The following is a 25,100-nucleotide window of genomic DNA, read 5'->3' as shown; positions in this document are numbered from 1 at the left end:
CTCTGGCGGTCCAGCCCTGGCCGCTTGTGCAGCTGCCTGGGCTCTGGCCTTCCCCTTCCCAGGCGCCCTCCCCACCTTGGGTTTTGCCTGGCTCCCTTTTGTCTTGGCAGTCCTGGCCACCAGGGGCTTTCCTTTGCCTTCTGTGTGCACTGAGTGAGCTCTGTCATGGGCTAGCAGCGTTCTGCTCTCAGGAGGGTCTGCTACAAGGGTTTCGTGTGGCAGATCCCAAAGCGGGAACTCACACCCTGACACCAATGAATGCAGCCTTCTGCTGCCCTGTCCCACACAGGACTCTATACTCTGTGGGCGGGGGGCAAAGGGGGCATAGGTCCTGCAGCAGCTGCTCTCCTGGGTCCAGGAAGCCGGGCAGTCTTGATGTCTGTGGCCAGTTACAGGCAGCTCTGCCTTGAGGGAGTGGGGCAGGGTGGGGGGACATTGAAGGTATTTCCCATTGGTCTCCCAGGGCCTAATTGTTTTGCCCCCTCCCGCCCCCCTTGTTCTTGTGTTTCTATTTGGATTAGAGCCGAAATTCCTGAAAGGGCCTATTTTTGTCACTTACTATGGGGTTAGGCCCTGAGACATGAGTCGCCAAAAGAAACCAAACGGAGGCACTAGATTGAGGCTGGCGGGTGCGATACATAGATACCCCTCCTGGCAGCTATCCATAGACCAGGATGCTATGGACCGATGCAGGCGTGGGGCAGTCCTCTGGGGCCAGGCTACAGTTGACAGAGCCATGGAACACAGGCAGGAAGAGGATGGCGGGGGTGGGTGCTGCTTTCCCAGCTGGGTCCCAGGCCACCATGTATTTCCCCACTTCTGCCCTGGCAGCATGCAGTGCAGTGGGCAAGCCCCACCACTTCCTCTGAACCCCCACATTGCTTTTGCTGTGGTCTTTCATTGAGCTGTGATTCCAGCCAAAACCTGGAGCTGCTTGAGGGTTCTATACTGAGACAGGCAGGGGTAGGGTACAAATGCCACCCACCATTTCTAGGGCATCTGCAGATTTGGGTGGTGCAGGCTGTAGGAGGATACTGTCCCAGGTGGGCTGTGGATAGCACTGTGGCTTTGCTGTCATCAGTACTGGGGTTGGGTCTGCCCAGCACATGGGGCAGAGCATGTCCTAGCAATCTGCTAGTTTTAACTTGTCACATTGCTGATATCTGGCTCTTCCCACCTGTCATGCCCAGATCTTCGTGGGCAAAGGTAGACCCACAGCTTATGTCCCTCTTAGGAATATTCCCTTAACCTCAGCTACCTGGACTGGGACAGGGTCTTCTCCTGGGCTTTGTTATGGTCTTCTAGTTGGAGCAAGAGCACAGTCCAGCTATTTTAGTCTCCTGGCTTCCTTTTCCCAGGATTGGAACTTGTGGGTGTTTCTTAATAGCTCCAGGGGAAAAAGGAATGCTTAATGTTTTGGAAAGATTTGAGCTGGGAAGTGCAGACAGAGGCCATGGGGCGTTCTTACCACACAACCAGTCTCAGCTTCCTGAACCCAAGAGTCTTTCATGGACTTAGTCACATCTCCAGGCCTGCTGCTTGCCTGCTCCAGAGTGTGGTGCTTTCCTCAGGGAAGGGTGAGGACCCTGGAGGTGGGGGAGTACGAAAAGACTTGAAGGTGGGACAGTGGCTGGTCTGTCTGCACAGCCAGGTGACACCCGCCCAACCCCCACCCCCCGCACACACTCAGCGTTTACAGCTGGAGGGATTCTGGGGCTTCACGGGCGGGCGGGTTAGGGCGAGCCGTGTGGAATGTGGCCCTGAGTGAGAGGCCGCCGGTGGGCGGGTTTTTCCCATGCCTGCACTCAGGGGCCAGGGAGTTGCGCGCGTCAGTTGCATCCCTGACTCCAGCAGGGGCATCCACTCTGTTGTGTGGGTGGGAACAAGCCCAGCGCCCCTCCCTGGTCCAGGGAGCCATGCTGGATGCCCCGGAAAAGGAAAGAAAGGACAAAGACTCTTCTTGGCCTGTTTCTGTTTCTTTTTTCCCTCCTCAACAGTGTATATAATAGTGTTTTTTAGAGTTTGAGCTTTTTGTTTGGGCAATCTGGAGGAATGCAGAGATGAGGCAGTTTGCTCCTTCTCCTCCACTGGGGGTTCTGCACTCTGGTACCTCTTTCCTTGGGAACCCAGGAGGAAGGGCTGACATGGACTCCCTGAGACTAGACAGTGCACAGCCCCTAGGCGAGATGAGCTCAGAGTCAGCAGGGGGCCTGGTGGGCTTGCTGTACCTGGCTGGGGGGGGACAGGGCAGGGGCACCACTCAAGTTCCAAAGAAGCCACTTGAGGAACAGTAAAGGAAATGATGGTGTGTGCTCATTCAGGGCACACATGGAGTTTGTCCGTGGGAGCCAAGCCCACTCTGTAGAAGCTTAGGAGGCTGGGGTGATTTCCAGGGCATCCACACGTATTGCCTATGTGGCCTTTCTAAGGGGGAGGTGGGTCTGTCCCTATCCTAGATTAGCTAGGCGGCGGGCAGGGCTCCGGTCTCCAGTGCCGTTCTTGTGCCCATCAGCCACCAGGGCGCAGGAGGCTGGCTCGGTCTGCAGTTCTTCTGTTCTTGTGACTTAAACGGTACATTCCACACCATTTCTCTCACACTGGTTTCTCTCTCCCTCTACGTAGGTCCTGCCTAATCATTGGACACGGACTCTTAATAAAACGGTCTTCAGTTCCAGATTCCTTCCCAGCAAGCTATAGCTTAAGTCCATTTTCTTCCGTGAAAGGGACAGGACTCCATCAAGTTATGGAATTCCTCAGAGCCCTGGGCCTGTCCCCCGGGGTGGATTAGTCATGTCCAGCAGCACATGCCTAGTCCCGCCTTCGGGAAGGCTGCCTGCCTGGCCAGCTCCCCAAGCCTCCCTGTGTAAAGACTGCCTGGCTGTCCTGCCCAGCCTCCCTGGTCATCTGGGTCTTCTGGGTGGGTGGCATCTCCTGGAGGGTGATGACAATCCCCCACACATGCGTTCATGTGGTGCTGCTCTGTGTGCAAATCTAGACCCCAAGTATGTTCTCTCTCTTTGTCCCATCCCTCTTTTTCTGGGACTTTGAACCCTAATTGCTTCCCTCCTGAACCTCGAAGTGACATTAGCCCAGGAGAGCTCTTGTTCAGTGTGAGAAAGAACACTCTGACCTCTAGAGCTGTCCCAGATAAGGAGTGGGGAGCTTTAGAGGCAAGGCCTCGAAACCCTGAAAGGCTCAGTGGGACTCTTCCCGCAGCATGCTTCTCACTGATACCCTGTGAGGCTTGAGCCACAGCTGACTCTCAGCCTTTTGGAGTCTCTCCTCCGTTTCCACTGTTCCCGTGCATTTCCAAAAGCTTAAGTTGCCTGATGGGCATTTCCCGTTTCTTTGGCCTCCCTCTTCTCAAGTCACATAGGGAAAGTCCCTCCTGGAACCAGGCTGCAGTGTGCAGGACCTGCCAGGCAGGCACTGATTATAGGCCTCAGGCCCACTATCCCCCTGCCACCCCATCCCACTTCACCTCCCTCCTTTAGAGAGGGGGTGGATCTGGGCTAGTGGACTAGGACTGCCCTGTGAACACCTCTGATTGGTGTTAGCAGTGTGAACATTTTCCTGGTCTTCAGTCCCTTAGAATGACGACAGTCCCTGGGGTTGGGGCAGGCGAGGATGGCCACATCATCCAAGCCCTCCCAGAGGCACTGAATAGGCTATTTCACTCTAAAAATAAATACCAGCCCTTTTTTGGTCACAAATCTAGCATCTCAGCAGAAAACTGCCTGATGTGAAAAGTCCCTTAAGGAACTGCATCTGTGTTTCAGGGGCTTTTCATTTTTTCTTTTTTTTTAAAGTGTAGTTTGTGGGTGCTTCTTAAAGGCCTGCCTTCTCCTGGAACTAGAAGTGGGCTGGTCGCCATGGGCAGGCCCTCAGGTGCCGGCTCCCCACCCACCTGGGAGCCCTGGCAGCTCTCCCCAGCTCCTTGGGCTTCAGCAGCTGCAACTGCCCCAGGTTTGCTGTGGAAGCAGGGGCTAGCCTTGGCCTCACTGGAGCCTCCCAGGGCCCTGCATTGATGCTCAGGAGTTCCTGGACTGCTCATGATCTTCTCTGGACATCCAGCTTCCAGTCAAGCTCTGTTGGCCAAACCAACCATTCTGAGCTGCCCTTTGGCCTGCGCCTGATGTGTTCCCATTGCAGCCCAGCCTGGCTGGGTCAGGAGCAGGCGGGGGAGCCTTCATGTCCAGAGATTCCCATAGGACAGTTGGGGAGCTGCTGGCATTGTCTTTCTGGGAAGATTCTGCTTTCTTGGACCAATTGGCAGCCTGGATTCCCAATGTAGGGCCTGCTTGCTGCCTCTGCTGCCACCCCCACCCCCACCCCACCCCCACACACAACTTGTGTGTGTGCGCACATGGGCCATAGCCACAGGACAGCTCTCCTCCAGGGTCCCTGTCCTTCTTGCCTATGGGGCTTCCATCTGGCAGAGAACACTCAGGGCTCGTTGAACTTGAAAGCTCATTAGACAAGCTGTCACCTTTGCTTGGTGCCCCAGGAACAGAGCCAGAGAGAACAGTGCCCACTCACTTCTCCTTGTTGGCAGCCTCCTGTGCAGGAAGTGCCAGCCAGGCCTCGACGCACCAGCTGGCCGTGGGTCCTGAGAAGGGGCGGGAGGTAGCTGCTCAGTGCAGGCGGAGACTCAACTCCTCTGCTCTGACTTTACCCTCCATCCTGTCTCCTTCACTGGAGTGGGTCTGGGGGGTGGGCGGAATCAGTGTTTTAATCGGATTTTACAAAAACATTTTATTTCTTTGTACAATTACCATCCTATGTAAAGACTGAAATTTGTGTTGAGTTGAAGATTGTCATGGAATAAAGATCACACCGTACTTGAGGCCATCTTCATGTAACCCTTTCTAGAGAGTTTTGTGTGGGGGTGTCTTGGGCCTGGTGTGTTGTGAAGCTGTGCACTTCCTGTCTTGTCTTTTACTGGTAACTGACACAGGCTCAGACCACGTGGGCCAGATGGGGCTACCTCTACTAGCAGCCCCTTTAGTCATCTGGTCCTGGGGTCTGCCGTGTGCCTCCCACCTTCTCTCCCCAACTCTCTAGGCTTGCCCTGCCTGGGGGCCCCAGCACTTGCAAGGGGCCCTGGAGACAAGTTCCCAGGATACTCCCTGTGGCCTTTCAAAGGCAGCTGACATGCCCCGGGAACCCCCACAGGCCCTGCTGCACTTTGTCCCTACATCTCCTCCTGTGGGCCTCTGCTCACAGCCTGCAGGAAGACTGTGAGGGATTAGAGTGACCATCCCTCTTCTACAACAGAAAAAACAAGGTTCCTTCCAAGGCCACGAGACAGCAGGCGAACCCCAGCCTGTCTCTCCCCTCCACACACACTTTCTCCCTCAGCTGTGCGTTTGGACACATCCCTGGGGCTTTTCCTAGTCTGACTTCACATGGTGGCCCTGCTTCTTCCCCCTAACTTGCCCTTCCTGCCCCAGATCCTCTCCAAGGCATGCCCCCAGACACCATGGCTCTATCACTTCCTCGTGCTGGCATTAGTGCTGGGAGAGAAGCCCTGGCCTCTTCTTCCCACTTCTCTAGTGTGCAGGGTTCCCCTGGTCCTGGCGCTGCCAACCTCTGCAGCCAGTGCTCCTCCCCCTGCACCACAGCAGTCAGATGACCCATTGCCTTGACCCTGCAAATCTACCCGAGCTGTCCCCTTTTGGCATGTCTAACCCACAACAGTATCCCTCTCAGGAGATCATACTCTGACCCAGTGCATCCCGAGCCCCATATGAAGGTTTGAGACGGGGCCCCAGTGTCCCCAGTTGCAACCCCTGGCCATTTGTACGAGGACGTGTGTCTGTAGCTGCTGAGGTCTGTGTCTGTGTCTTGTCTCGCATGGAATGGTGAGCTCTTAACAGGGCACAAGGTCCTTCCCCATTTCTTTTGGTGCCATGCTGCACTGAGGGCCACATGCCTCACAGAAGCTTAGCGTGGCCCTCCACGAAGCAGATCCAAGTGGAAGGACCCTCAGTTTGGGCAAAGCATGTGTCCTGCAACACAAGCAGCAAGAGGCAGCACCGTGGCGAGGAGCTCAGGTGAAGCCAGGCAGTGCCACGAGGTGCTTCTCAGTGACAGGAATCCAAAAGGCGCCATACCGTGGGCCCCGCCTCCCATTCAGTGGCTGTCGACTGTGTGACCTGCCAACCTGTGAGCGCTGGCTAGGGCTCACATCCTCATCTGGGGCTTGTACACCATTTGTGTTTGGCGAGGGGACATCCAGCTAGCGAAAGTCCCTTGGTGTAAATCTCGGGGTGGGGGACAGAGATGAGTGCGCTGGCTCTCAAGTATACCTCTAAGGAGCAGTCACACCCTGAACCTATCCACCCTGCTGTGGCGCCAGGCCGTTGGCCCACAGGAGCAAGGGCGCATGCTGTCTTAAGTCTGCAGCACAGTGACTGTGTCCCAAGGCAGGGACTTCTGAGGTCCATCTACCCCTTTAGTTGGTGGTCGTTCCCAGGGGGGCAGTCTACTCCTTTTTTTCCTCCCAGGACTGAGCCCTCTGCGTTCTCCCTTGCCAATAAGTTCCTCCCCGTCCTGTGCCTCTCTCAGCCCCAGCTGAGCTGCTCTGCTTCCCCTGGAGGATGGAAAGGAGTGGGCCTCAACAGCCATGCAATTGGAGATCCCTGAGTAGCTGCTTTTTAGCTGTGTGACCATAGATAAGTCCCCTCCCTTCTCAGAGCCCCACTTTTCTCAACTGTCAGATGAATGTGATCATTGCAGCCATCATAGGTTGTTTGAAAACAGCAGGTTGCGGTCCAGGCCATGCACTCTGTCACTAGAGTGAGTGACTGGCCTGTGGGCAGTGGGAGGCGTTGGGCAAGGAGGTCTCAACTTCCCTTGTGGCCGTGGTGGTCTGAAGCTTGGCAGGGGAGGCATTTTCAGGCATGGTCCCCGCTAGGAAAAGCAGCAGGCAAGTGGGTAGGTGATGCCTCGCATGTCTCTCCCTCCCTTTAATGACCAGCATCCCATATCGAACCCAGCTGCCCTCTCTTGGGGTCACCGGTCCTTCTCCTGAATGTGCCCTGTTTTCTCCCCTTTCTCCATCCAAGGCCAGCTCACTCGTCTTCTCTCCCAGAGCCTCACTACCTTCTCTTTTCCTCTGCAGAGATGGCTCCGAAGTCAAAAAAGAAGGGGCACCCCGGGAGGGAGCAGAAGAAGGTACATGGGCTCAGGGGCATCCTCCATTAGCTGGAACGTTGGGTCTGGCCTTGGCCGATTCTGCCTGGCTCACGTCAGCCTGTCTGTCTCTCTGTCTGCAGCACCATCACCACCACCATCAGCAGATGCAGCAGGCCCCAGCTCCTGTGCCCCAGCAGCCGCCCCCGCCTCCCCAGCAGCCCCCACCGCCTCCACCTCCGCAGCAGCAACAGCAGCCGCCACCCCCGCCTCCCCCGCCCTCCATGTCGCAGCAGGCAGCCCCGGCAATGAAGTCCTCGCCCCCACCCTTTATCGCCGCCCAGGTGCCCGTCCTGGAGCCTCAGCTCCCAGGCAGCGTCTTTGACCCCATCGGCCACTTCACCCAGCCCATCCTGCACCTGCCGCAGCCTGAGCTGCCCCCTCACCTGCCCCAGCCGCCTGAGCACAGCACTCCACCCCATCTCAACCAGCACGCCGTGGTCTCTCCTCCAGGTGAGCCATGGCCTGCCTTAGTGTGGGCTGAGACCCTTTCCCACCTAGTTTCTCCCATGCAGTTCCCGAGCACTGTGGCTGGGCGGCCTCTTGGCCCGAGCTGCTCTGGTCTCTAGCAGGCAGGTCCACAGCTTCTCAGGGCCATCTTGGAAGTTAAAGGAGATGTATCAAGACAGGTCCTGCGTGGAGTTATTAACACGTTGCTTCAGAAGATTTTTGTTATTGTGTTAAACATCTGAGATCATTTGCGTAACAATCTAGAAGATTTTGACTCAGTTCTTCTCTGGGCCAGATGTCTGTAAGATGAGAAAAGCTGGGACCCCTCTGCAGCTTTTCTCATCAGGGGTTGGGGCATGCACTCATGCTGATGGGATTCCTCCCATGGAGCCTGGACAGCATGCACGTGGGGGATACGGAGACAGGGCCACCTTCCTGGGGCCTGGGGAACCAGCTGGGCAAGTGAGTGATGGAGCTCTGCACTTAGGCCTGAAGGGCCATTGTGAGCATGGGGAGCAGGAGCTGGGGCACAGAACATAGGGCAGGATGACACTGCCCTAGAGCCCTTTCTGAAAGCTGCTTCTGTTCTGGAGTTTGTGTGAGGCCACAGTCGTTGGGGAGGGAGCGCCAGTTGGAGGGAGGCCAGTAGGAGGCCACTGGAGTCCAGATGAGGCCAGGATAGAGCAGAAAGGCCAGGCTAGGGCCACAGGTGCTCAGGCCTCACTGCCTTGGTTTTGTGTCCTTCCAGCTTTGCACAACGCACTGCCCCAGCAGCCATCACGGCCCAGCAACCGAGCTGCTGCCCTGCCTCCCAAGCCCGCCCGGCCTCCAGCCGTGTCACCAGCCTTGACCCAACCACCTCTGCTTCCACAGCCCCCTATGGCCCAGCCCCCGCAAGTGCTGCTGGAGGATGAAGAGCCACCTGCCCCACCCCTCACCTCCATGCAGATGCAGCTGTACCTGCAGCAGCTGCAGAAGGTGCAGCCCCCTACGCCACTACTCCCTTCCGTGAAGGTGCAGTCCCAGCCCCCACCCCCCCTGCCGCCCCCATCCCACCCCTCTGTGCAGCAACAGCTACAGCAGCAGCCACCACCACCACCACCCCAGCCCCAGCCCCCACCCCAGCAGCAGCATCAGCCCCCTCCACGGCCCGTGCACTTGCAGCCCATGCAGTTCTCCACCCACATCCAACAGCCCCCACCACCCCAGGGCCAACAGCCCCCCCACCCTCCACCGGGCCAGCAGCCTCCCCCGCCGCAGCCTGCCAAGCCTCAACAAGTCATCCAGCAGCACCACCACTCGCCCCGACACCACAAGTCGGACCCCTATTCAACTGGTAAGTAGCCCGCACCCATGATGTCTAGGGAGGCTGATGGTGGGCCTGTAGTTTTGTCCTCCGGGAGCTGGAAGGGTTAACTCATGCTTCAGGCTGCAGTGGGTTCAGAGCTGAGCCTCAAAGGCTCTGGCTGGTTGGAGGGGGACCTGGAAGGGTCATTGGTGCTTCCTGCAGTGTGTTTATCAGGTTTCTGTCTTGCTTGTGAGCCGAGATGACCCAGAAGCAGCTCCCTCTTTACCCTCTCTTACAGTCAGGAGCACAACAGTGCTAGGTGACTCCTTGCTAGGTGGGGAAGCTAAGAGCCCAGGCAAGGCACCTGATCCACCTCTGGGGGTCAGGGTATGCTTCCAGAGGTGATGATTACAGATAGGCAGCAGCCAACATAGAAAGCAGGGTGAGGAATAAGGTTCAGGGGGAGCCAGAACCATGATGGGGAGCACTGAGCTGGAAGCTCAAAGGCAGCTCAGAGCCTGCCTGGGAGCTGACCTCATTGCCTGCTCCCAGCCTCCAGCCCAGTCCGGGCCACCCTTTTCTCATCAACAGCATTGGCCAAACCACGCCTTCTTGCCTTTCCGGGGCACTTGTTTAAATGTCAGTAGCCAAAATGTCCTGGCTGGCTCCGGCAGGGGAACGTTCCGGTCAGTGCCTCCCAATGTGGTGCTGCAGGGTCAGGGTGGAGGGTCCTGGCCTCAGCAATGTAGATGTGCCATCTGTCTTGGGCGTACCAGGTGCTGATGGGTGCAGGCCAGGCATGGTGGCTCTTGCCCAGAATCTCAGTACTTTGGGAGGCCGAGGCGGGTGGATTACAAGGTCAGGAGTTCATGACCAGCCTGACCAAGATGGTGGAACCCTGTCTCTACTGAAAATACAAAAATTAGCCGGGCACGGTGGCAGGCACCTGTAGTTCCAGCTACTTGGGAGGCTGAGGTAGGAGGATCGCTTAAACCTGGGCATCAGAGGTTGCAGTGAGCCGAGATTGTGCCACGGCACTCCAGCCTGGGTGACAGAATGAGACTCCATCTCAAAAAAAAAAAAAAAAAAGCTGCTGGGTGCCAAGTGGATCACTGCATGCCCTGAGCCAAGAACAGCTGTCTGTCCTCCCTGGGAAACACTGGTGTTGAGCCTGCTGGCTGTGCCTGTTCTCACACAAAGCAGGACCAGTCTCCTGTTGGGTGTGATGGACAGGGGACGCCAGGCTTAGGGTGCACCGTGCGCCCCAATGGACTGAGGCAGGTCTCCTCCAGCCGGCTCTACTTTAGGCCCCGGCCCCAATACAAGCCCCAGCAGGCTAGGATGGAGCATCAAGAGCAGTGTGGGTTGGTATCCTTCTGGGGCCATTGGGCCAAAAGTCAAGTTGTTAAGACTCCCAAAGAGACTTAACAGGCATCCCTCGGCCCACAGCCAGCTTTCAGAAGCCATCCCTGAGCCACCCTCTGAACCCACCAGCAGGCAGGTGGTTTCTATAAACCACAGCCTCCAGAGCCTACTGTTGCCTGGATCAGCCTCAACAGGTGCTACTGAAGGCACTTCCCTAGATGGGTGGGAAGCTGCTGCAGTCACATGTCTGTGGATCCCTGGCAGGCTGGGCCTGGGGCCCTCCAGCAGTGCATGGGGATGGCAGTGCCCAGAGTGGTTCTATTGTGCTAGAATTGGAGGAGACATCAAGGCCAGCAAAACCAGCCACACAGAGCAGAGGGCCACAAGGACAGGGTGGGCCTGGACACGATGTGGGCTCCAGCAGGCTCCAAGATGTCTTCTGGCATTAGAAGTGGGTCCTGGCTCTATAGAGAGTCTGGAGGGTCCACCGCACCTGGGGCATTGTGGTCTGCTCCAGGCCTATGAAAATGGGTGCCTCCAGCCAGCAGGGCTCATGGAAATCCCAAGGGTATCTGTGCTGGCAGACAGTGGAAGGAGATGGGTGTGAGGCCAGGCTGGGAGCAGAAGCTTTGCAGAGAGGCTGCCTGCCTCTGTGGACAGTGTAGCTTGTCCTAAGCTAGAGCTAGTGAAGGGGCGGTGAGGCCCCTTGCCTGCAGGGATTCCAGCAGAGGGAGGCCACATGTTGGATGGGCAGGACTCGGCTCCTCCAGCTCACAGTCCTGAGGTGCTGGCTCACTGTGATTCAGGGTCCCTGTGTCTGCTGGATCCCTCCCAGCCTTGGGTTGGATGCAGGTGGCAGGCTGGCCCATTTCCCAGAAGAGACAGCTCCAGGCCCTGTTTTGCCTGCTCCCCACTTGGCCCAGTTAGAGGCCAGTTCCAGGCTTGCCCCTTCTGTGGGGCATGCAGGCTGAGTGGGGAATAGGGCCATGGGGAGGGTCCTGAGGTTCGCTACCCCCAAGACTGGGTTCTTCACCTTCTGTAAGCATCCAGGTGGGCCAGGCTAGTTGGCGGGAACCCAGGCTGAACTCTGGGGTTAAAAACTATTAGGGCCCAGGCCCTGCTAAGCCCACATGTGTCAGGATCTGAGTTTTCCACAGTGTCCCAGGTGGTTCTGATGCACACAGGAGGTCTAAACACCAGCCCTGGTGCCACAGGGCCCCAGAAAGCCCTGCTGTGCACTGAGTTTAAGGATATGACATAGGTCCCACGTGCAGGGGGACAGGGAGCACTCAGCTTTTTGGGGGAGGGGTCATGTCCTCACCAGTCCTAGTCACTTGCGTGGGTCTTCACTCTTTTGGAGCTGGGCTGATGGACCCTTGCCCCTGGGCCTGGGCAGCCACATGCAGGCTCTTCATCCAGCCCATCTTTTCCTTCCCGACAATTCTCTCAAGGCCCAAGTGGCCCAGGGGCAGCAGCTCTAGGCCAGCCCCATAACACATTCCTTGTCCCCTCTCCTAGGTCATCTCCGTGAAGCCCCCTCCCCGCTTATGATACATTCCCCCCAGATGTCACAGTTCCAGAGCCTGACCCACCAGTCTCCACCCCAGCAAAACGTCCAGCCTAAGAAGCAGGTAACGGGCAGGGCTGGGCCACAGCCCCCAGAGCCAGGTGTGGGCCGGGGCCAGGGGTGCCTGCCCACCTCACCAGCCGCTGTGCCTGTGCCATCCCAGGAGCTGCGTGCGGCCTCCGTGGTCCAGCCCCAGCCCCTGGTAGTGGTGAAGGAGGAGAAGATCCACTCACCCATCATCCGCAGCGAGCCCTTCAGCCCCTCGCTGCGGCCGGAGCCCCCCAAGCATCCGGAGAGCATCAAGGCCCCCGTCCACCTGCCCCAGCGTGAGTGCCCTCCCTGCCCACAGCCAGGGCTCAGGCCCCCAGGCCCATGTTGGACATGACCTTGCTGTGGGGCTGGTGGACCGTGCCCCGCCGGGGTGAGGTGAGCCTGGGCCTACCGGCTGTGTTTATCTTCCAGGGCCAGAGATGAAGCCTGTGGATGTCGGGAGGCCTGTAATCCGGCCCCCCGAGCAGAACGCACCACCACCAGGGGCCCCTGACAAGGACAAACAGAAACAGGAGCCGAAGACTCCTGTTGCCCCCAAAAAGGTCGGGAAGGGAGGCCCATGGGTGCTATTTGCCCCTTGACCCTGGAGGGTGCTATGCTTGGCATGTTCCCTGCCATGCCCTTTGGACACAGCAGGCCCCTCACCCACCCCAATCTTTCGGTTCTGCAGGACCTAAAAATCAAAAACATGGGCTCCTGGGCCAGCCTAGTGCAGAAGCATCCGACCACCCCCTCCTCTACTGCCAAGTCATCCAGCGACAGCTTCGAGCAGTTCCGCCGCGCTGCTCGGGAGAAGGAGGAGCGTGAGAAGGCCCTGAAGGCTCAGGCTGAGCACGCTGAGAAGGAGAAGGAGCGGCTACGGCAGGAGCGCATGAGGTGGGCAAAGGCTCTGGGCAGGGTGTGGGGACTCCTGGGGCCACACAGGTCCCCAGGCTGACCAGGACCCTCTGCCCAGGAGCCGAGAGGACGAGGATGCGCTGGAGCAGGCCCGGCGGGCCCATGAGGAGGCACGCCGACGCCAGGAGCAGCAGCAGCAACAGCAGCAGCGCCAGGAGCAGCAGCAGCAACAGCAACAACAAGCAGCCGCAGTGGCTGCCGCTGCCACCCCCCAGGCCCAGAGCTCCCAGCCCCAGTCCATGCTGGACCAGCAGAGGGAGTTGGCTCGGAAGCGGGAGCAGGAGCGAAGACGCCGGGAAGCCGTGAGTCTGGGGGCCTGGTGGGGACCCCTGTGTAAGGGTTAGCCCCTTGGGAAGCTGGGAAGTGGGGACTGGAGCCTGGACAGGGAGGGGCAGTGGGGAAGCCCAGGCCCTGCCGGCTGGCATGCAGTCCTCTGGGCTTAGATGTAGGGGCCTGAGTGCTGTATCGGGGTGGGGTGCTGTGAGGGGTCAGCCCTGGGGAGGGCTTGGAACTTTGGGGTGGCTAGGTTATCCTCCTGACTCCTTCCTTTCTCCTCCAGATGGCAGCTACCATTGACATGAATTTCCAGAGTGATCTATTGTCAATATTTGAAGAAAATCTTTTCTGAGCGCACCTAGGTGGCTTCTGACTTTGATTTTCTGGCAAAATGTTGACTTTCCATAGTGTTAGGGGCGGCAGTGGAGGTAGGGGCAGCGGCCAGGGGAGGCCTCTGGGCCTGGCCCTCCTGCATGCTATGCCCGGGGCTGGCCTGACGGGCAGCTGAGGATCGCAGAGCCTGTCTGCCTTACGGACAGCCGGACAGACGTCCTGCCACCCACGCCGCACCGGACGCCCGCTCAGCACACGCCTCGTTATGAGCAAGTGCCGGCTGGACCCAAGCCCTGCATCCCCACATGCGGGGCAGAGGTCCTCTCTCCGCCAGATGTCTACACAGTATACACAGGACATCGTTGCTGTCGCCACCATGACTGGTTTTCTGTCCCCAAGAACATGACATTCGTGACGTCCTGCCCACCAGGAGTCCTTCCCCACACCCCAGCCATCGCTGCCCGCTCCCAGGAGGACAGGGCAGGCCCAAGTGGGCTGGAGGTGGGTGAGGCCAGCCCACCCCCTCGCTGGCACTGACTTTGCCTTGAACAGACCCCCCAAACCCTCCCCCACAAGCCTTTAATCGAGAGCCGCTCTCTGTAAGTGTTTGCTTGTGCAAAAGGGAATAGTGCCGTGGAGGTGTGTGGGTCCATGGCATCCGGAGTGAGGCGGCTGTCCCGTGTGGGCAGGCCTTGCCCGGGGAGTGAGGCCACCAACCAAAGTCAGTTCCTTCCCACCTGTGTTTCTGGTTTTGTTTTGTTTTGTTTTTTTTCCTATATATATTTTTTGTTGAATTCTATTTTATTTTTAATTATCTCTTCTCCAGACACAATGGCACTGCTTATCTCTGAAATGGTGTGATCGTCTCCTCATTGAGCGGCGGCTGCCACCGCGCTGTGGGTAGTGTGTGACCGTGGCTGTACTGTATAGTGAACATAGTTGGCATATCTTTGAAGTTTGTTGGTGACTCCACCAAACTGGTGTAAAAAAAGAAAAAAAAAGCTCAAAAAAATCCACAAAAAAGACAAAACACAAAAAAATCCTGCCTATATTTTACTCAGTTTCAAACTTCATTAGTCTATTTTTAATTATAAAACCAGAAAGCTGCAATTTCTTTTCCTTCCCCTCCTCCCACCCCACCCCTCATTTGTTGGCTTGTTTTTTAATGTCAGATCTGTTATGAGGGTTTTTTGTTGTTGTTTTGTTTTGTTTTTAAACTGAGAAAGGAAGGGCGGGCCAAGGGACAAGGTGGGCACCAGGCCCTAGGGGCGCCACAGACTGAGGCAAAGATTCCCCCACCTGGCGCCCAGCCCCAACCAGCGGCCGCTTGCTCCTGCCCATGCTTTTTTTTTTTTTTTTTTTAATTTTATAATTGGAGCCCTTGGTGAGGTTACGTGTGCCATGAGAACCCACTCTACACCACGACGCTGGTGCCTCAGTGTTGGCCAAACTCTGGAGTCACTGACTGGTTTGACTTTCATACAGTGAATATGCATTTGGTCTGTACTGATCATGGAATAAACACATCTCTCTTTTTTAATGCTGGCGTCTCCCTGACATTTCTTTGTGAACCAATTGTTGCCTAGGCTAGGCCCAGGGCCCCCCCCCCGGACCCCGGACCACCCCTCTACAAGAACTATCACCAGGAATTACCTAGCCCCTCTCCTATGGCCTATCCCTGCCTGCCTTGGGCAGGAGCCACGCAGGCTCATAGCGGCCACCGCAAGCTGAAGCTGTGACCAGAGCCGGGTACTCATCCTTGTGGACCCTGGCCGAGATGGAGGGTATGCTCCAGCAGAACCCTGGCCAAACTCCAGACAATATTCTTCCCATCCACCCTCCTTCATCCCATCTCCCACTCGCCAAAGGACTCGGGCGACTTTTTGCCTGCCTCGACCTAACTCCTTTCATTTAAGCTCAGGGTTAATCAGATATTCTTAGAGAAATCTACATTCTCCTCCCCCCATTAGAATCCTCACCCTGCCATGCACATAACACACAGATGCACACATATTCCTGCCCAAGAAAGCCCACAGGTGGCTGCCCTCCCTGTGTGCCCACCTATACGCACATGCCCCAGCCACAAGGCACGGGTGATGCCCAACAAGAGCCCCTAAGATGTAAGATAGAAGTATATAATTTATATGTATGCAGAGACAAACATTTCTAGCACTGTTTATTAACCTACATCCCCACTTTTCTACCTGAAAGGTCCTTTGTTGTCTTTGGATGGGCCAAACCTCCCTTCGAGGGTATTGTTTAGGCATCCAGCCAGAGCTCCCCCTCCACTTCTTCGATGTCCCTGCCCACCCAGGCACTTCCTCAAAGACCTCTGTGACACTTCAAGTGTGACGTATTTAGGTTCTTCGGGGTTTTTTCCATCTCATCCCATCCCCTCATTTTTGTTCCTGGTTTTGTTGAGACACTTCACCAGGCTGGGTCCAACTGCTGAGCTGGAGTGATAGTTTTGTCTGCACCTTCCTGCTGAAGATGTAACTCTGCCATGGCCTTCTCCACACCTCCCTAATGGGTGTCTCTCTAACTGGGTTGTAATTAGAAGTGGGATCTATTTGGTTTCTCCAGCCATTTCCCAATCCTTCCCACAGTACTGGAAACCTTAGTCCTATACCAGAGTAAGAGGTGTGTACAAGCCCCTCATGTACTGTATGCACGGATCGCTTGGCCAATAATCATGTCAGTGAATCTGAGACTTGTATTAAACACTTTAGACATTTGTAGAAGGGAATTCGTAGACTTTTCACTTATATACGAAAGGTTCCTTTTTTTCTTTTTTTTTTTTTTGTGCAGTTCTCATTGCGAAAATAAACATTTGTACTGAATATAAAGTTACTCTCCTGTGATGGCTGCTGTCTTTTTGTTTGAGGGTAGACGTGGGAGGAGTGGGGAGGTGAGGGTGTGGGTCAGTGATGTGTAGCAGAGGAAGAAGGGAGGGTCCTCAGGTGCCCACCAGCCATGCGGCCAGATTAGTGGAGTCAGGAAGAGATCCTGGGAACATCAAATTGTCAGAATTGATTTAATGGAGGGTGTAAAAGAAACAAAAGCTGGCCGGGTGCGGTGGCTCACGCCTGTAATCTCAGCACTTTGGGAGGCCGAGGCGGGTGGATCACAAGGGCAAGAGATCGAGACCATCCTGGCCAACATGGTGAAACCCCGTCTCCTAAAAAAAATTTAGCTGAGCGTGGTGGCACGCACCTGTAGTCCCAACTACTTCGGAGGCTGAAGCAGAAACATTGCTTGAACCTGGGAGGCAGAGGTTACAGTGAGCTGAGCTTGCACCACTGCGTTCCAGCCTGGTGCCTGGCGATAGAATGAGACTGTCAAAAAAAAAAAAAAAAAAAATGCCAGGTGCGGTGGCTAACTCCTGTAATCCCAGCACTTTGGGAGGCCAAGGTGGGTGAATTGCTTGAGATCAGATCCCTTAGAGACTAGCCTGGCCAACATGCTGAAACCCCGTCTCTACTAAAAAATACAAAAAAAATTAGCCAGCTGTGGTGGTGCATACCTGTAGTTCTGGCTACTCCAGAAGCTGAGGCAGGAGAATCGCTTGAACCTTGGAGGCAGAGGTTGAGTGAGCCGAGATCACACCACTGTACTCCAGCTTGGGCAACATGGTGGAGAGTCCCATCTCAAAAAAAGAAAAACCAAAGCTATGCTGTAGGCTAATCACACAACAAAAGAAAGGTGGTGGTTAAGTAGCCCAGGGAAAACAAAAGTTTGTACACTGTGAGCAATGTAATCATAGACATCTTCTCAGCTCTGAGATGCATTGTTTACTGAGGCAGAACGTAAACCACTATTTACCTTTAGCAACTTCATGGACATAATTGTGAACCCAGGGTAGTATAATGTTGAGCAGCTTTGACAGCACAAAGGTATATGGACAAAAGTGGGAGGTCAAAAGGGGCAGGAGGTGACAAGTGGAGTTTTTTAAAAGGAAGCTGATAGATAAAAAGCATATTCAGTGCCGGGGTAGTGCCGTGAGCAAGTCTGTAGCTAATGTCACAAATTGGTTAAGTCAAGAAACAGAGGCCAGGCATGGTGGCTCATACTTAGAAATCCCACTTTGGAAGGCCGAGGCTGGAGGATTGTTTGAGGCCAGAAGTTTGAGAACAGCCTAGACAACATAGGAAGTCGCCTTTATTAAAAGTTTTTGAAAAATTAGCTGAGTATGGTGACACAGGCCAGGAATTTGAGACCAACCTATACAACATAGCAGGTCATCTCTATTAAAAGTTTTTGAAAAATGAGCACAGTGTGGTGGCACAGACCTGTGGTCCCAAATATAGGTTTGAGCCCAAGAGTTCGAGGCTGCAGTGAGCTTTGAGATCCCATCTGAAAAAAGAAAAAGAAAAAGCTAAAAATGTTCCAACGGCTGCTTCCGGGAGGAAGGGGAGGTGTAGCCACAGATAGCTGCCTTTTTCCTTACGTCTTTGTGGATGGCTGATTAACAAGATGTATGGTTTCAGGCAAATGACTTCAGCCTCGAAATTCAGGTTCATGTTCTGTATTACAGTGATGTGATACTACTACTTACATTTAATAGGGTTGCTATACGGGTTAAGTAATGGGTGTCCCTAAAATGTTTAAGGATACCGGGAGAAGGTTGCAAAATAGGAGGAAGCTGGCTTCTTGCAGGGACAGCAGAGCCGCAAGGCTCTGTGACTCTAGGCCCCATCACACCCGGCTCTGTCCCACTTCCTTTTTCGGCTAGAACCCTAGTCACTCAATAGGCTGGGTCCTCCTGGGGGAACCAGGCAGGCCCTCTAGGAAACAGGGTATCTCCGCCTCCTCTGCCCACTCTAGGAGCCTGGGCCTCAACACCTGTCGATTGACTCCCGGGCCAGGGCCTGTCGCTTGGACATCAGTGGCCGCCGCTGTCCAATCACAGACGTATAGGGGTGGGCCGGCTGGTCTGTTGGGCCAACAGGAGGACCGCGCCGGGCCGAGGCCGCCGGACCCGCCGTTGGAACCGGAGCTGGGTAAAGTCAGTGCTGCTAGGTCTTTGGAGCCAGACCAAGGGGAGGGTCCCGCGCCCCGGGGTAGGGAGCACCAGGCGGGTAGCGCCCAGGCCTCCCGAAGCCTCCTCGGTCAGCTAACACCGCCCGCGCCTCCCTTCTAGTCCTAGAGCTGGCATTGCCTGTCCCTCTTCTTCCGCTTCCGGGCCCGCCGGACCCGCCATATTAGGTTCCCACCCCGCCCTCGGCCTCATAGACCTCCAGGCCGACCCTCAGTTCATTGGCCCAGGCTCCCGCCTTCTCCGCCCAATGTTAGGCTTCACCTCCTCTAGGCTCCACCCTCTCCCCGCCCACCCGCGGAAGCCATGCCTACCACTTCAACTCTTCCCTCTTTTCTGGCTTGTGGGCCACACCTGCTCTGCATATGCCCGCCCCTCACTCCAGGTGCCGCTCACTTGACACAGGACCCCTCCCCAAGGTTTGTCTGGAATCGGAATTGCCTTTTTTTTTTTTTTTTAAGACGGAGTTTCACTCTTGTTGCCCAGGCTGGAGTGCAATGGCGCGATCTCAGCTCACTGCAACCTCCACCTCCCAGGTTCAAGAGATTCTCCTGCCTCAGCCTTCCCAACTAGCTGGGATTACAGGCACGCGCCACCACAGCCAGCTAATTTTTGTATTTTTAGTAGAGACGGGGTTTCACCATGTTGGCCAGGCTGGTCTCAAACTCCTGACCTCAGGTGATCCGCCCGCCTCGGCCTCCCAAAGTGCTGGTATCACAGGCGTGGCCCCACGCGCCTGGCCTGGAAAAACCTTCTTTAGACCCACACCCACCTACTGCGGAGTCTCGCTGGGCCCCGCCCCAACCCTAAGCCCCGCCCAAGCCCTTCTAGGCCCCGCTCATTTCTTTCCCCCCTTTCCAACCTCTCCCTCTCCAGCTCACGCACCCTAGCCTTGTTTCCCGCCCCTGTCGCGCCCAGGTGTTTACCTGGCACTCAGGTGAGTTGTGCACTCCTGAGCTGCCTGCCTCTTCTCTCATCGCGTCCCACAAGCCCCAACAGCACGGAGGGGTGTCAGGCCAAAGGCGGTGGGCTCCTGAGCCCTGACACCGCCTCGCCGCCGCTGCAGGTGCCCCCGGCCGGCAGCGAAGCTGTGGCCCCAGAGCGCGGCGACATGCCCGAGCTGGTGGTGACCGCGCTGCTGGCGCCGTCACGCCTGTCTCTGAAGCTGCTGCGCGCCTTCATGTGGAGCCTCGTGTTCTCGGCGGCGCTGGTGGCCGCGGCGGTCTACGGCTGCATCGCGCTCACGCACGTGCTGTGCCGGCCACGGCGCGGCTGCTGCGGGCGCCGCCGGAGCGCACCCCCAGCCTGCCTGAGCGACCCCTCGCTGGGCGACCATGGCTTCCTGAACCTCGAGGTGAGAGCACGGCGGCGCCATCCGGGCTGCGGGGTCGTGTGGCGTCGAGGCGGTTCAAGCCTTGGGAGGGAGGGTTCCCCAGGCTTCAGGCCATGCCCTCCCCCTAGAGCTCGGGCCTGCGTCTGCACTATGTCTCAGCTGGACGAGGCAACGGACCCCTCATGCTGTTTCTGCACGGCTTCCCTGAAAACTGGTAAGTCTGGGACCCAGGGGCTTTGAGGTGTACGGGACTTGGCGGCAGGTAGAGCCCCGGCTCCCTGGAAGGAGGGAGGAGGGCTGCGTAGATCAGGACAGGCTGAACATAGAGGAGGACAGGGGTACTTGAGCCAGCGTACCCAGGATCCCTAGGCCCTGAAAGGATGGGACAGAGGGGTATTGAGGCTAATTAAAGCTCCCTGGATTCAGGGTGTAGCTGGCTTCAGCCTCAGCCTCTCCCTCTGCCTGGGATTCCCCATCCTCCTTTTAGGGGAAGTTTAGAGCAGGAAGGAAGGGTTGCCAATGGTCCCTGATGGGTGTAGGGTGCAGGTACAACCTGAGGGCCCTGACTCAATCTCCCTCCTCCACCTGCCTGGCAGGTTCTCCTGGCGTTTCCAGCTCCGGGAGTTCCAGAGCCGCTTCCACGTTGTGGCTGTGGACTTGCGAGGCTATGGCCCCTCGGATGCACCTGGAGATGTGGACTACTACAAGACTGACCTGCTGCTGGCCGACATCAAGGATGTCATCCTAGGCTTGGGTGCAGACATACCCCCATCCTGGGTGTGGCCTCCCTCGTCCCACACATCACACATACCCTGCTTTGTCCTTGCTGGGACCAACCTCCCCCACCCCTGCTTCAGCCCCACCTGGCACCTCATTGATACCAGCTCCTCGGATTCCCACAGGTTACTCCAAGTGCGTACTTGTGGCCCACGACTGGGGTGCCCTCCTTGCCTGGAATTTCTCCATCTACTACCCATCCCTGGTCGAGCGGATGGTTGTGGTCGGTGGTGCCCCCATGTCAGTGTACCAAGGTGTGTGTAAGAGACTGGGACGCTGGGATGTACTTGTGTGCAAGGGGGCAGGGGCGTGTATCTGTGTTTGCAATTCTGTGTATACCTATCAGCACATCAGGGGCAGTCATCCCCGGTCTCTTCCCTCATGGAACTCCTCATTCAGAAATTAATGACACGCCAGGCTCAGTGGTTCACACCTGTAAACCCAGCCCTCTGGGAGGCGGAGGTGGGAGGATCACTTGAGGCCATGAATTCAAGACCAGTCTGGTCAACATAGCAAGACCCGACCTGTCTCTACAGATTTTTTTTTTTTTTAATTAGCCAGGCATTGGTGGTGCATGCCTGTAGTCCCAGCTACTCAGAAGGCTGACGTGGGAGGATTGCTTTTGCCCTGGAGTTTGAGGCTGTAGTGAGCTATGATCACACCACTGCACTCCAGCCTGGGTGGTGACAGAGCAAACCTGTCTCAAAAGTAAATAAATAGGCTTGGCATGGTGGCTCGTGCCGGTAATCCCAGCACTTTGGGAGGCCAAGGTGGGCAGATCACCTGAGGTAGGGAGTTCGAGAGCAGCCTGACCAACATGGAGAAACCCCGTCTCTACTAAAAATACAGAATTACCCAGGCATGGTGGTGCATGCCTGTAATCCCAGGTACTGGGGAGGCTGATACAGAAGAATCTCTTGAACCCAGGAGGTGAAGGTTGCAGTGAGCTGAGATCGCCCCATTACACTCCAGCCTCGGCAACGAGAGAGAAACTCCGTCTCAAAAAAATAAATACATAAAATATGGCCAGGCATGGTGGCTTATGCTTGTAATCCCAGCACTTTGGGAGGCCGAGGCTGGTGGATTGCTTGAGGCCAGGAGTTTAACACAGCCTGGCCAACATGGCGAAACCCTGTCTCTACTAAAAATACAAAAAAATTAGCCAGGCATGGTGTGCATGTCTGTAGTCCCAGCTACTCAGGAGGCTGAGGCAAGAGAATCACTTGAACCTAAGAGGCAGAGGTTGCAGTGAGCCAAGATCGCACTGCTGTACTCCAGCCCAGATGACATAGTGAGATCTGTTTCAAAAATAAAGTAAGTCAGGTGTGGTGGCTCACGCCTGTAATCCCAACACTTTGGGAGGCTGAGGCAGGTGGATCAGGAGGTCAGGAGTTCAAGACCAGCCTGGCCAAGTTGGTAAAATCCTGTCTCTACTAAAAATACAAAACACAAAAAATTAGCCAGACGTGGTGGCAGGCGCCTGTAGTCCCAGCTACTCAGGAGGCTGAGGCAGGAGAATTGCTTGAACTCTGGAAGTGTAGGTTGCAGTGAGCCGAGATCGTGCCATTGCACTCTAGCCTGGATGACATGAGACTCCGTCTCAAAAAAATAAAATAAAAATCAATGGCAATACACTTAGGAGTAATCCTTATGCTTTTTAAGCACTTGTAGCAACAAGGAACGTATACACAGTAACCTACTTAAGGGTCCTGGGCTTATGAAAGGTTTTTCTTTTGTTTTGTTTTGAGACAGAGTCTTGCTCTGTTGCCTAGGGTGGAGTGTAATGGCACGATCTCGGCTCACTGCAACCTCTACCTCCTGGGTTCAAGCGATTCTCCTGCCTCAGCTTCTCCAGTAGCTGGGATTACAGGTGTGCACCACCACGCCCAGCTAATTTTTGTATTTTTAGTAGAGATGGGGTTTCACCATGTTGGCCAAGGCCTGACCTTGTGATCCGCCCGCCTCAGCCTCCCAAAGTGCTGAGATTACAGTCATGAGCCACCACACCCGGCCAAAAGTTTTATTATCCCCATGTTCTAGCTGGAGGAAACAGGCTGCGGAGGTTAATAATATCTGTCATATCACCTGATGTTAATACGCAGCGTTATGGTCATAACTGTGCTCTCGTTTTCTTTCTTTTTTTTTTTTTGTGTGTGTGTGAGACGGAGTCTCACTCTGTCACCCAGGCTGGAGTGCAGCGGTGCAGTGTTGGCTCACTGCAACCTCTGCCTCCCGGGTTCAAGTGACTCTCCTTCCTCGGCCTCCAGAGTAGTGGGGACTACAGACATGCGCCACCACGCCTGGCTAATTTTTGTATTTTTAGGAGAGACAGAGTTTCACTATGTTGGCCAGGTTGGTCTGTAACTCCTGACCTCAAGTGATTCACCTGCCTTGGCCTCCCAAAGGGCTGGGATTATAGGAGTGAGCCACTGCGCCCGGCCTGTCATTGTTTACTTGTCTGTCTCCCCAGCTAGACTGTCACCTCCCTGAGGGCAGGGAGTTTTTGGTTTTGTGGGTTTTTTCTCTTTGAGACAGTCTTGCTCTGTGGCCCAGGCTAGAGTGTAGTGCTACAATCGAAGTTCTCTGTAGCCTCAGACTCCTGGGCTCCAGCAGTCCTCCCATTTCAGCTTCCCAAATAGCTGGGACTATAGGCACACATCACCACATCCTGCTCATTTTTAAAGATTTATTTTTTGTAGAAAGAGGGGTGTTATTAAGTCGCCTAGGATGAACAGGGAGTTTTGTCTGCCTCATTCACTGCTATGTCTAGAACAAGGCCTGGCACGCAGTAGTTGCTCAATAAATGTTAGCTGAATAAGGCAGAGGAAAGGCATCCTGCAGGGAATGCACACCAGTGGATATGGGGGTTCCTGGGAGATACTCCCATTCTGTGAATAGTCACACATGGCGGGAGAGTATGTAGCTGGTGCCCAGGCCGGGAGGGGTGCCTAGTACCTTCACAGACTCAAGCAGGCAGCAGTGGCATTCCTGAGTCCTGTGTGCATGACCTGGGTGGTGTAGGGGTGCAGGTGTGTGGGGCCACACCAGGAGCAGGCCTCACATACTCTGCCATTAACCTCCTGTTATCTCTGTGTGCCTGGGAGTCTACACAGTGTCCACACACAGGCGGACTCTTGAATCGCTCTCCCCCAACCCTCCCACCCCAGACTACTCCATGCGCCACCCTGGCCAGTTCTTCCGTTCCAACTACATGTTCCTGTTCCAGCTCCCCTGGCTGCCAGAGAAGTTGCTGTCTATGTCTGACTTCCAGGTACAGACAGTGTGGGTTGAGGGTGGGGAGGGAAGCAGCTTGGGGGTGGGCGGGCAGGGCACTGACGCCAGAGTCCTGCTGTGTACCCAGATTTTGAAGACCACCCTCGCCCACCGCAAGACAGGCATCCCACGCTTGACCCCCAACGAGCTTGAGGCCTTCCTTTATCACTTCTCACAGCCTGGTGGTCTCACCGGGCCCATCAACTACTACCGAAACCTCTTCAGGTGAGACCAGACACCAGGCATAAGCTCAGGAGATTTGCAGGGCAGGCAGGTGGGAGGTAGTCATCCTTCTGCCTGTCTGTCTTTCCTGGCCACAGGAACTTCCCCCTAGAACCCCAGGAGCTGGCCACACCCACATTGCTGCTGTGGGGGGAGAAGGACATTTACTTTGAGCTGGGGCTGGTGGAAGCCATCGGCAGCCGCTTTGTGCCGGGCCGGTTGGAGGCTCACATCCTGCCAGGCGCGGGGCATTGGATCCCACAGAGCCACCCTCAGGAGATGCACCAGTACATGTGGGCTTTCTTGCAAGACCTGCTGGACTAGTGGCCCTTGCTGGCCTGCCCGGGAAGCACGGATACTCTGGAAGGAACACACCCTCGTCATCTGCGTGTACCTGGGAGTCCATAGAATGTCCATACATGGGTGGATTCTTGAATCGCTCCTAGGCGTGGGATTCCTGGATCTCACCCAAGTGTACCTATGGGTGCTTTGGGACACACCATCCCCTGTGCTCACACGCAGGCATCGACGAGTGCATGTGTGACAAGCTCTGACCCTGGGTATGCCTCTTCTCCAGCAGAGCCAGATGCCGGGACCAAGTATCCCACCTCTCCCCTCCCTGGGGCCTCACCCTGCTCCTTGCCAAAGTCAGCCCCTGGAATAACTGCACAAACCTTAAACCCTGACCTTCCTGTCCCTGCCTTCCACCTTCTGCCTGGGTTTTCAGCTCAATGCTACTCTAAATACGATCCTGCTGGGTGCATTTGGCTACTTCAACTTAAAGGTATGTTCATAGAAATGAAATACAATGAAAATGCTCTGCTCAGTTACACCTGCTGTATTTCTTTTCTTTTCTTTTTAACTTGAGACGGAGTCTCGCTCTGTCACCCAGGCTGGATGGAGTGCAGTGGTGCAATCTCGGCTCACTGCAACCTCCACCTCCTGGGTTCAAGCAATTCTTGTCTCTGCCTCCCGAGTAGCTGAGACTACAGGCGTGTCACCATGCCTGACTAATCTTTGTATTTTCAGTAGAGAT

The 25,100-nt window shown here is 55.8% G+C and overlaps 2 protein-coding genes across 9 annotated transcripts in view; both read left to right on the top strand.

Annotated features, from left to right (window-relative positions):
• Window positions 1-14,964, top strand: part of BRD4 (bromodomain containing 4) — a 103,129-nt gene extending 88,165 nt beyond the window's left edge. For 2 of the 4 annotated variants that reach the window (XM_039466818.2, XM_039466817.2), the window contains exons 12-19: window positions 7,127-7,179; window positions 7,281-7,650; window positions 8,396-8,983; window positions 11,819-12,193; window positions 12,330-12,460; window positions 12,589-12,794; window positions 12,874-13,117; window positions 13,375-14,964. In XM_039466818.2, coding sequence (XP_039322752.1) covers window positions 7,127-7,179; window positions 7,281-7,650; window positions 8,396-8,983; window positions 11,819-12,193; window positions 12,330-12,460; window positions 12,589-12,794; window positions 12,874-13,117; window positions 13,375-13,443 — 2,036 coding nt within the window. In that variant the 3' untranslated portion in view covers window positions 13,444-14,964. Of the gene's footprint in view, window positions 1-2,622; window positions 4,852-7,126; window positions 7,180-7,280; window positions 7,651-8,395; window positions 8,984-11,818; window positions 12,194-12,329; window positions 12,461-12,588; window positions 12,795-12,873; window positions 13,118-13,374 lie in introns of those variants that run through there. The other 2 variants (XM_039466819.2, XM_039466820.2) reach the window with 2 other exon arrangements.
• A 3,379-nt stretch (window positions 14,965-18,343) lies between these two features.
• On the top strand, window positions 18,344-24,894 carry EPHX3 (epoxide hydrolase 3). Of its 5 annotated transcripts, XM_010332824.3 has the most exons (9): window positions 18,754-18,878; window positions 19,336-19,396; window positions 19,526-19,813; window positions 19,921-20,006; window positions 20,389-20,546; window positions 20,695-20,823; window positions 23,737-23,840; window positions 23,931-24,067; window positions 24,163-24,894. In XM_010332824.3, the coding sequence occupies exons 1-9, from the start codon at window positions 18,766-18,768 to the stop codon at window positions 24,386-24,388; spliced, it is 1,302 nt and encodes a 433-aa protein (XP_010331126.1). In that variant the 5' UTR covers window positions 18,754-18,765; the 3' UTR covers window positions 24,389-24,894. The 5 variants fall into 5 exon arrangements, with proteins under 5 accessions (XP_010331128.1, XP_010331129.1, XP_010331126.1 ...); XM_010332826.2 differs by lacking the exons at window positions 18,754-18,878; window positions 19,336-19,396 and adding an exon at window positions 18,344-18,424; XM_010332827.2 differs by lacking the exons at window positions 18,754-18,878; window positions 19,336-19,396 and adding an exon at window positions 18,375-18,429.
• The last annotated feature ends 206 nt before the right edge of the window (window positions 24,895-25,100 follow it).

Source organism: Saimiri boliviensis, chromosome 14 (genome assembly GCF_048565385.1).
Source record: "Saimiri boliviensis isolate mSaiBol1 chromosome 14, mSaiBol1.pri, whole genome shotgun sequence".
NCBI lineage: Eukaryota > Metazoa > Chordata > Mammalia > Primates > Cebidae > Saimiri > Saimiri boliviensis.
This window is presented reverse-complemented; position numbering and strand designations above follow the sequence as displayed.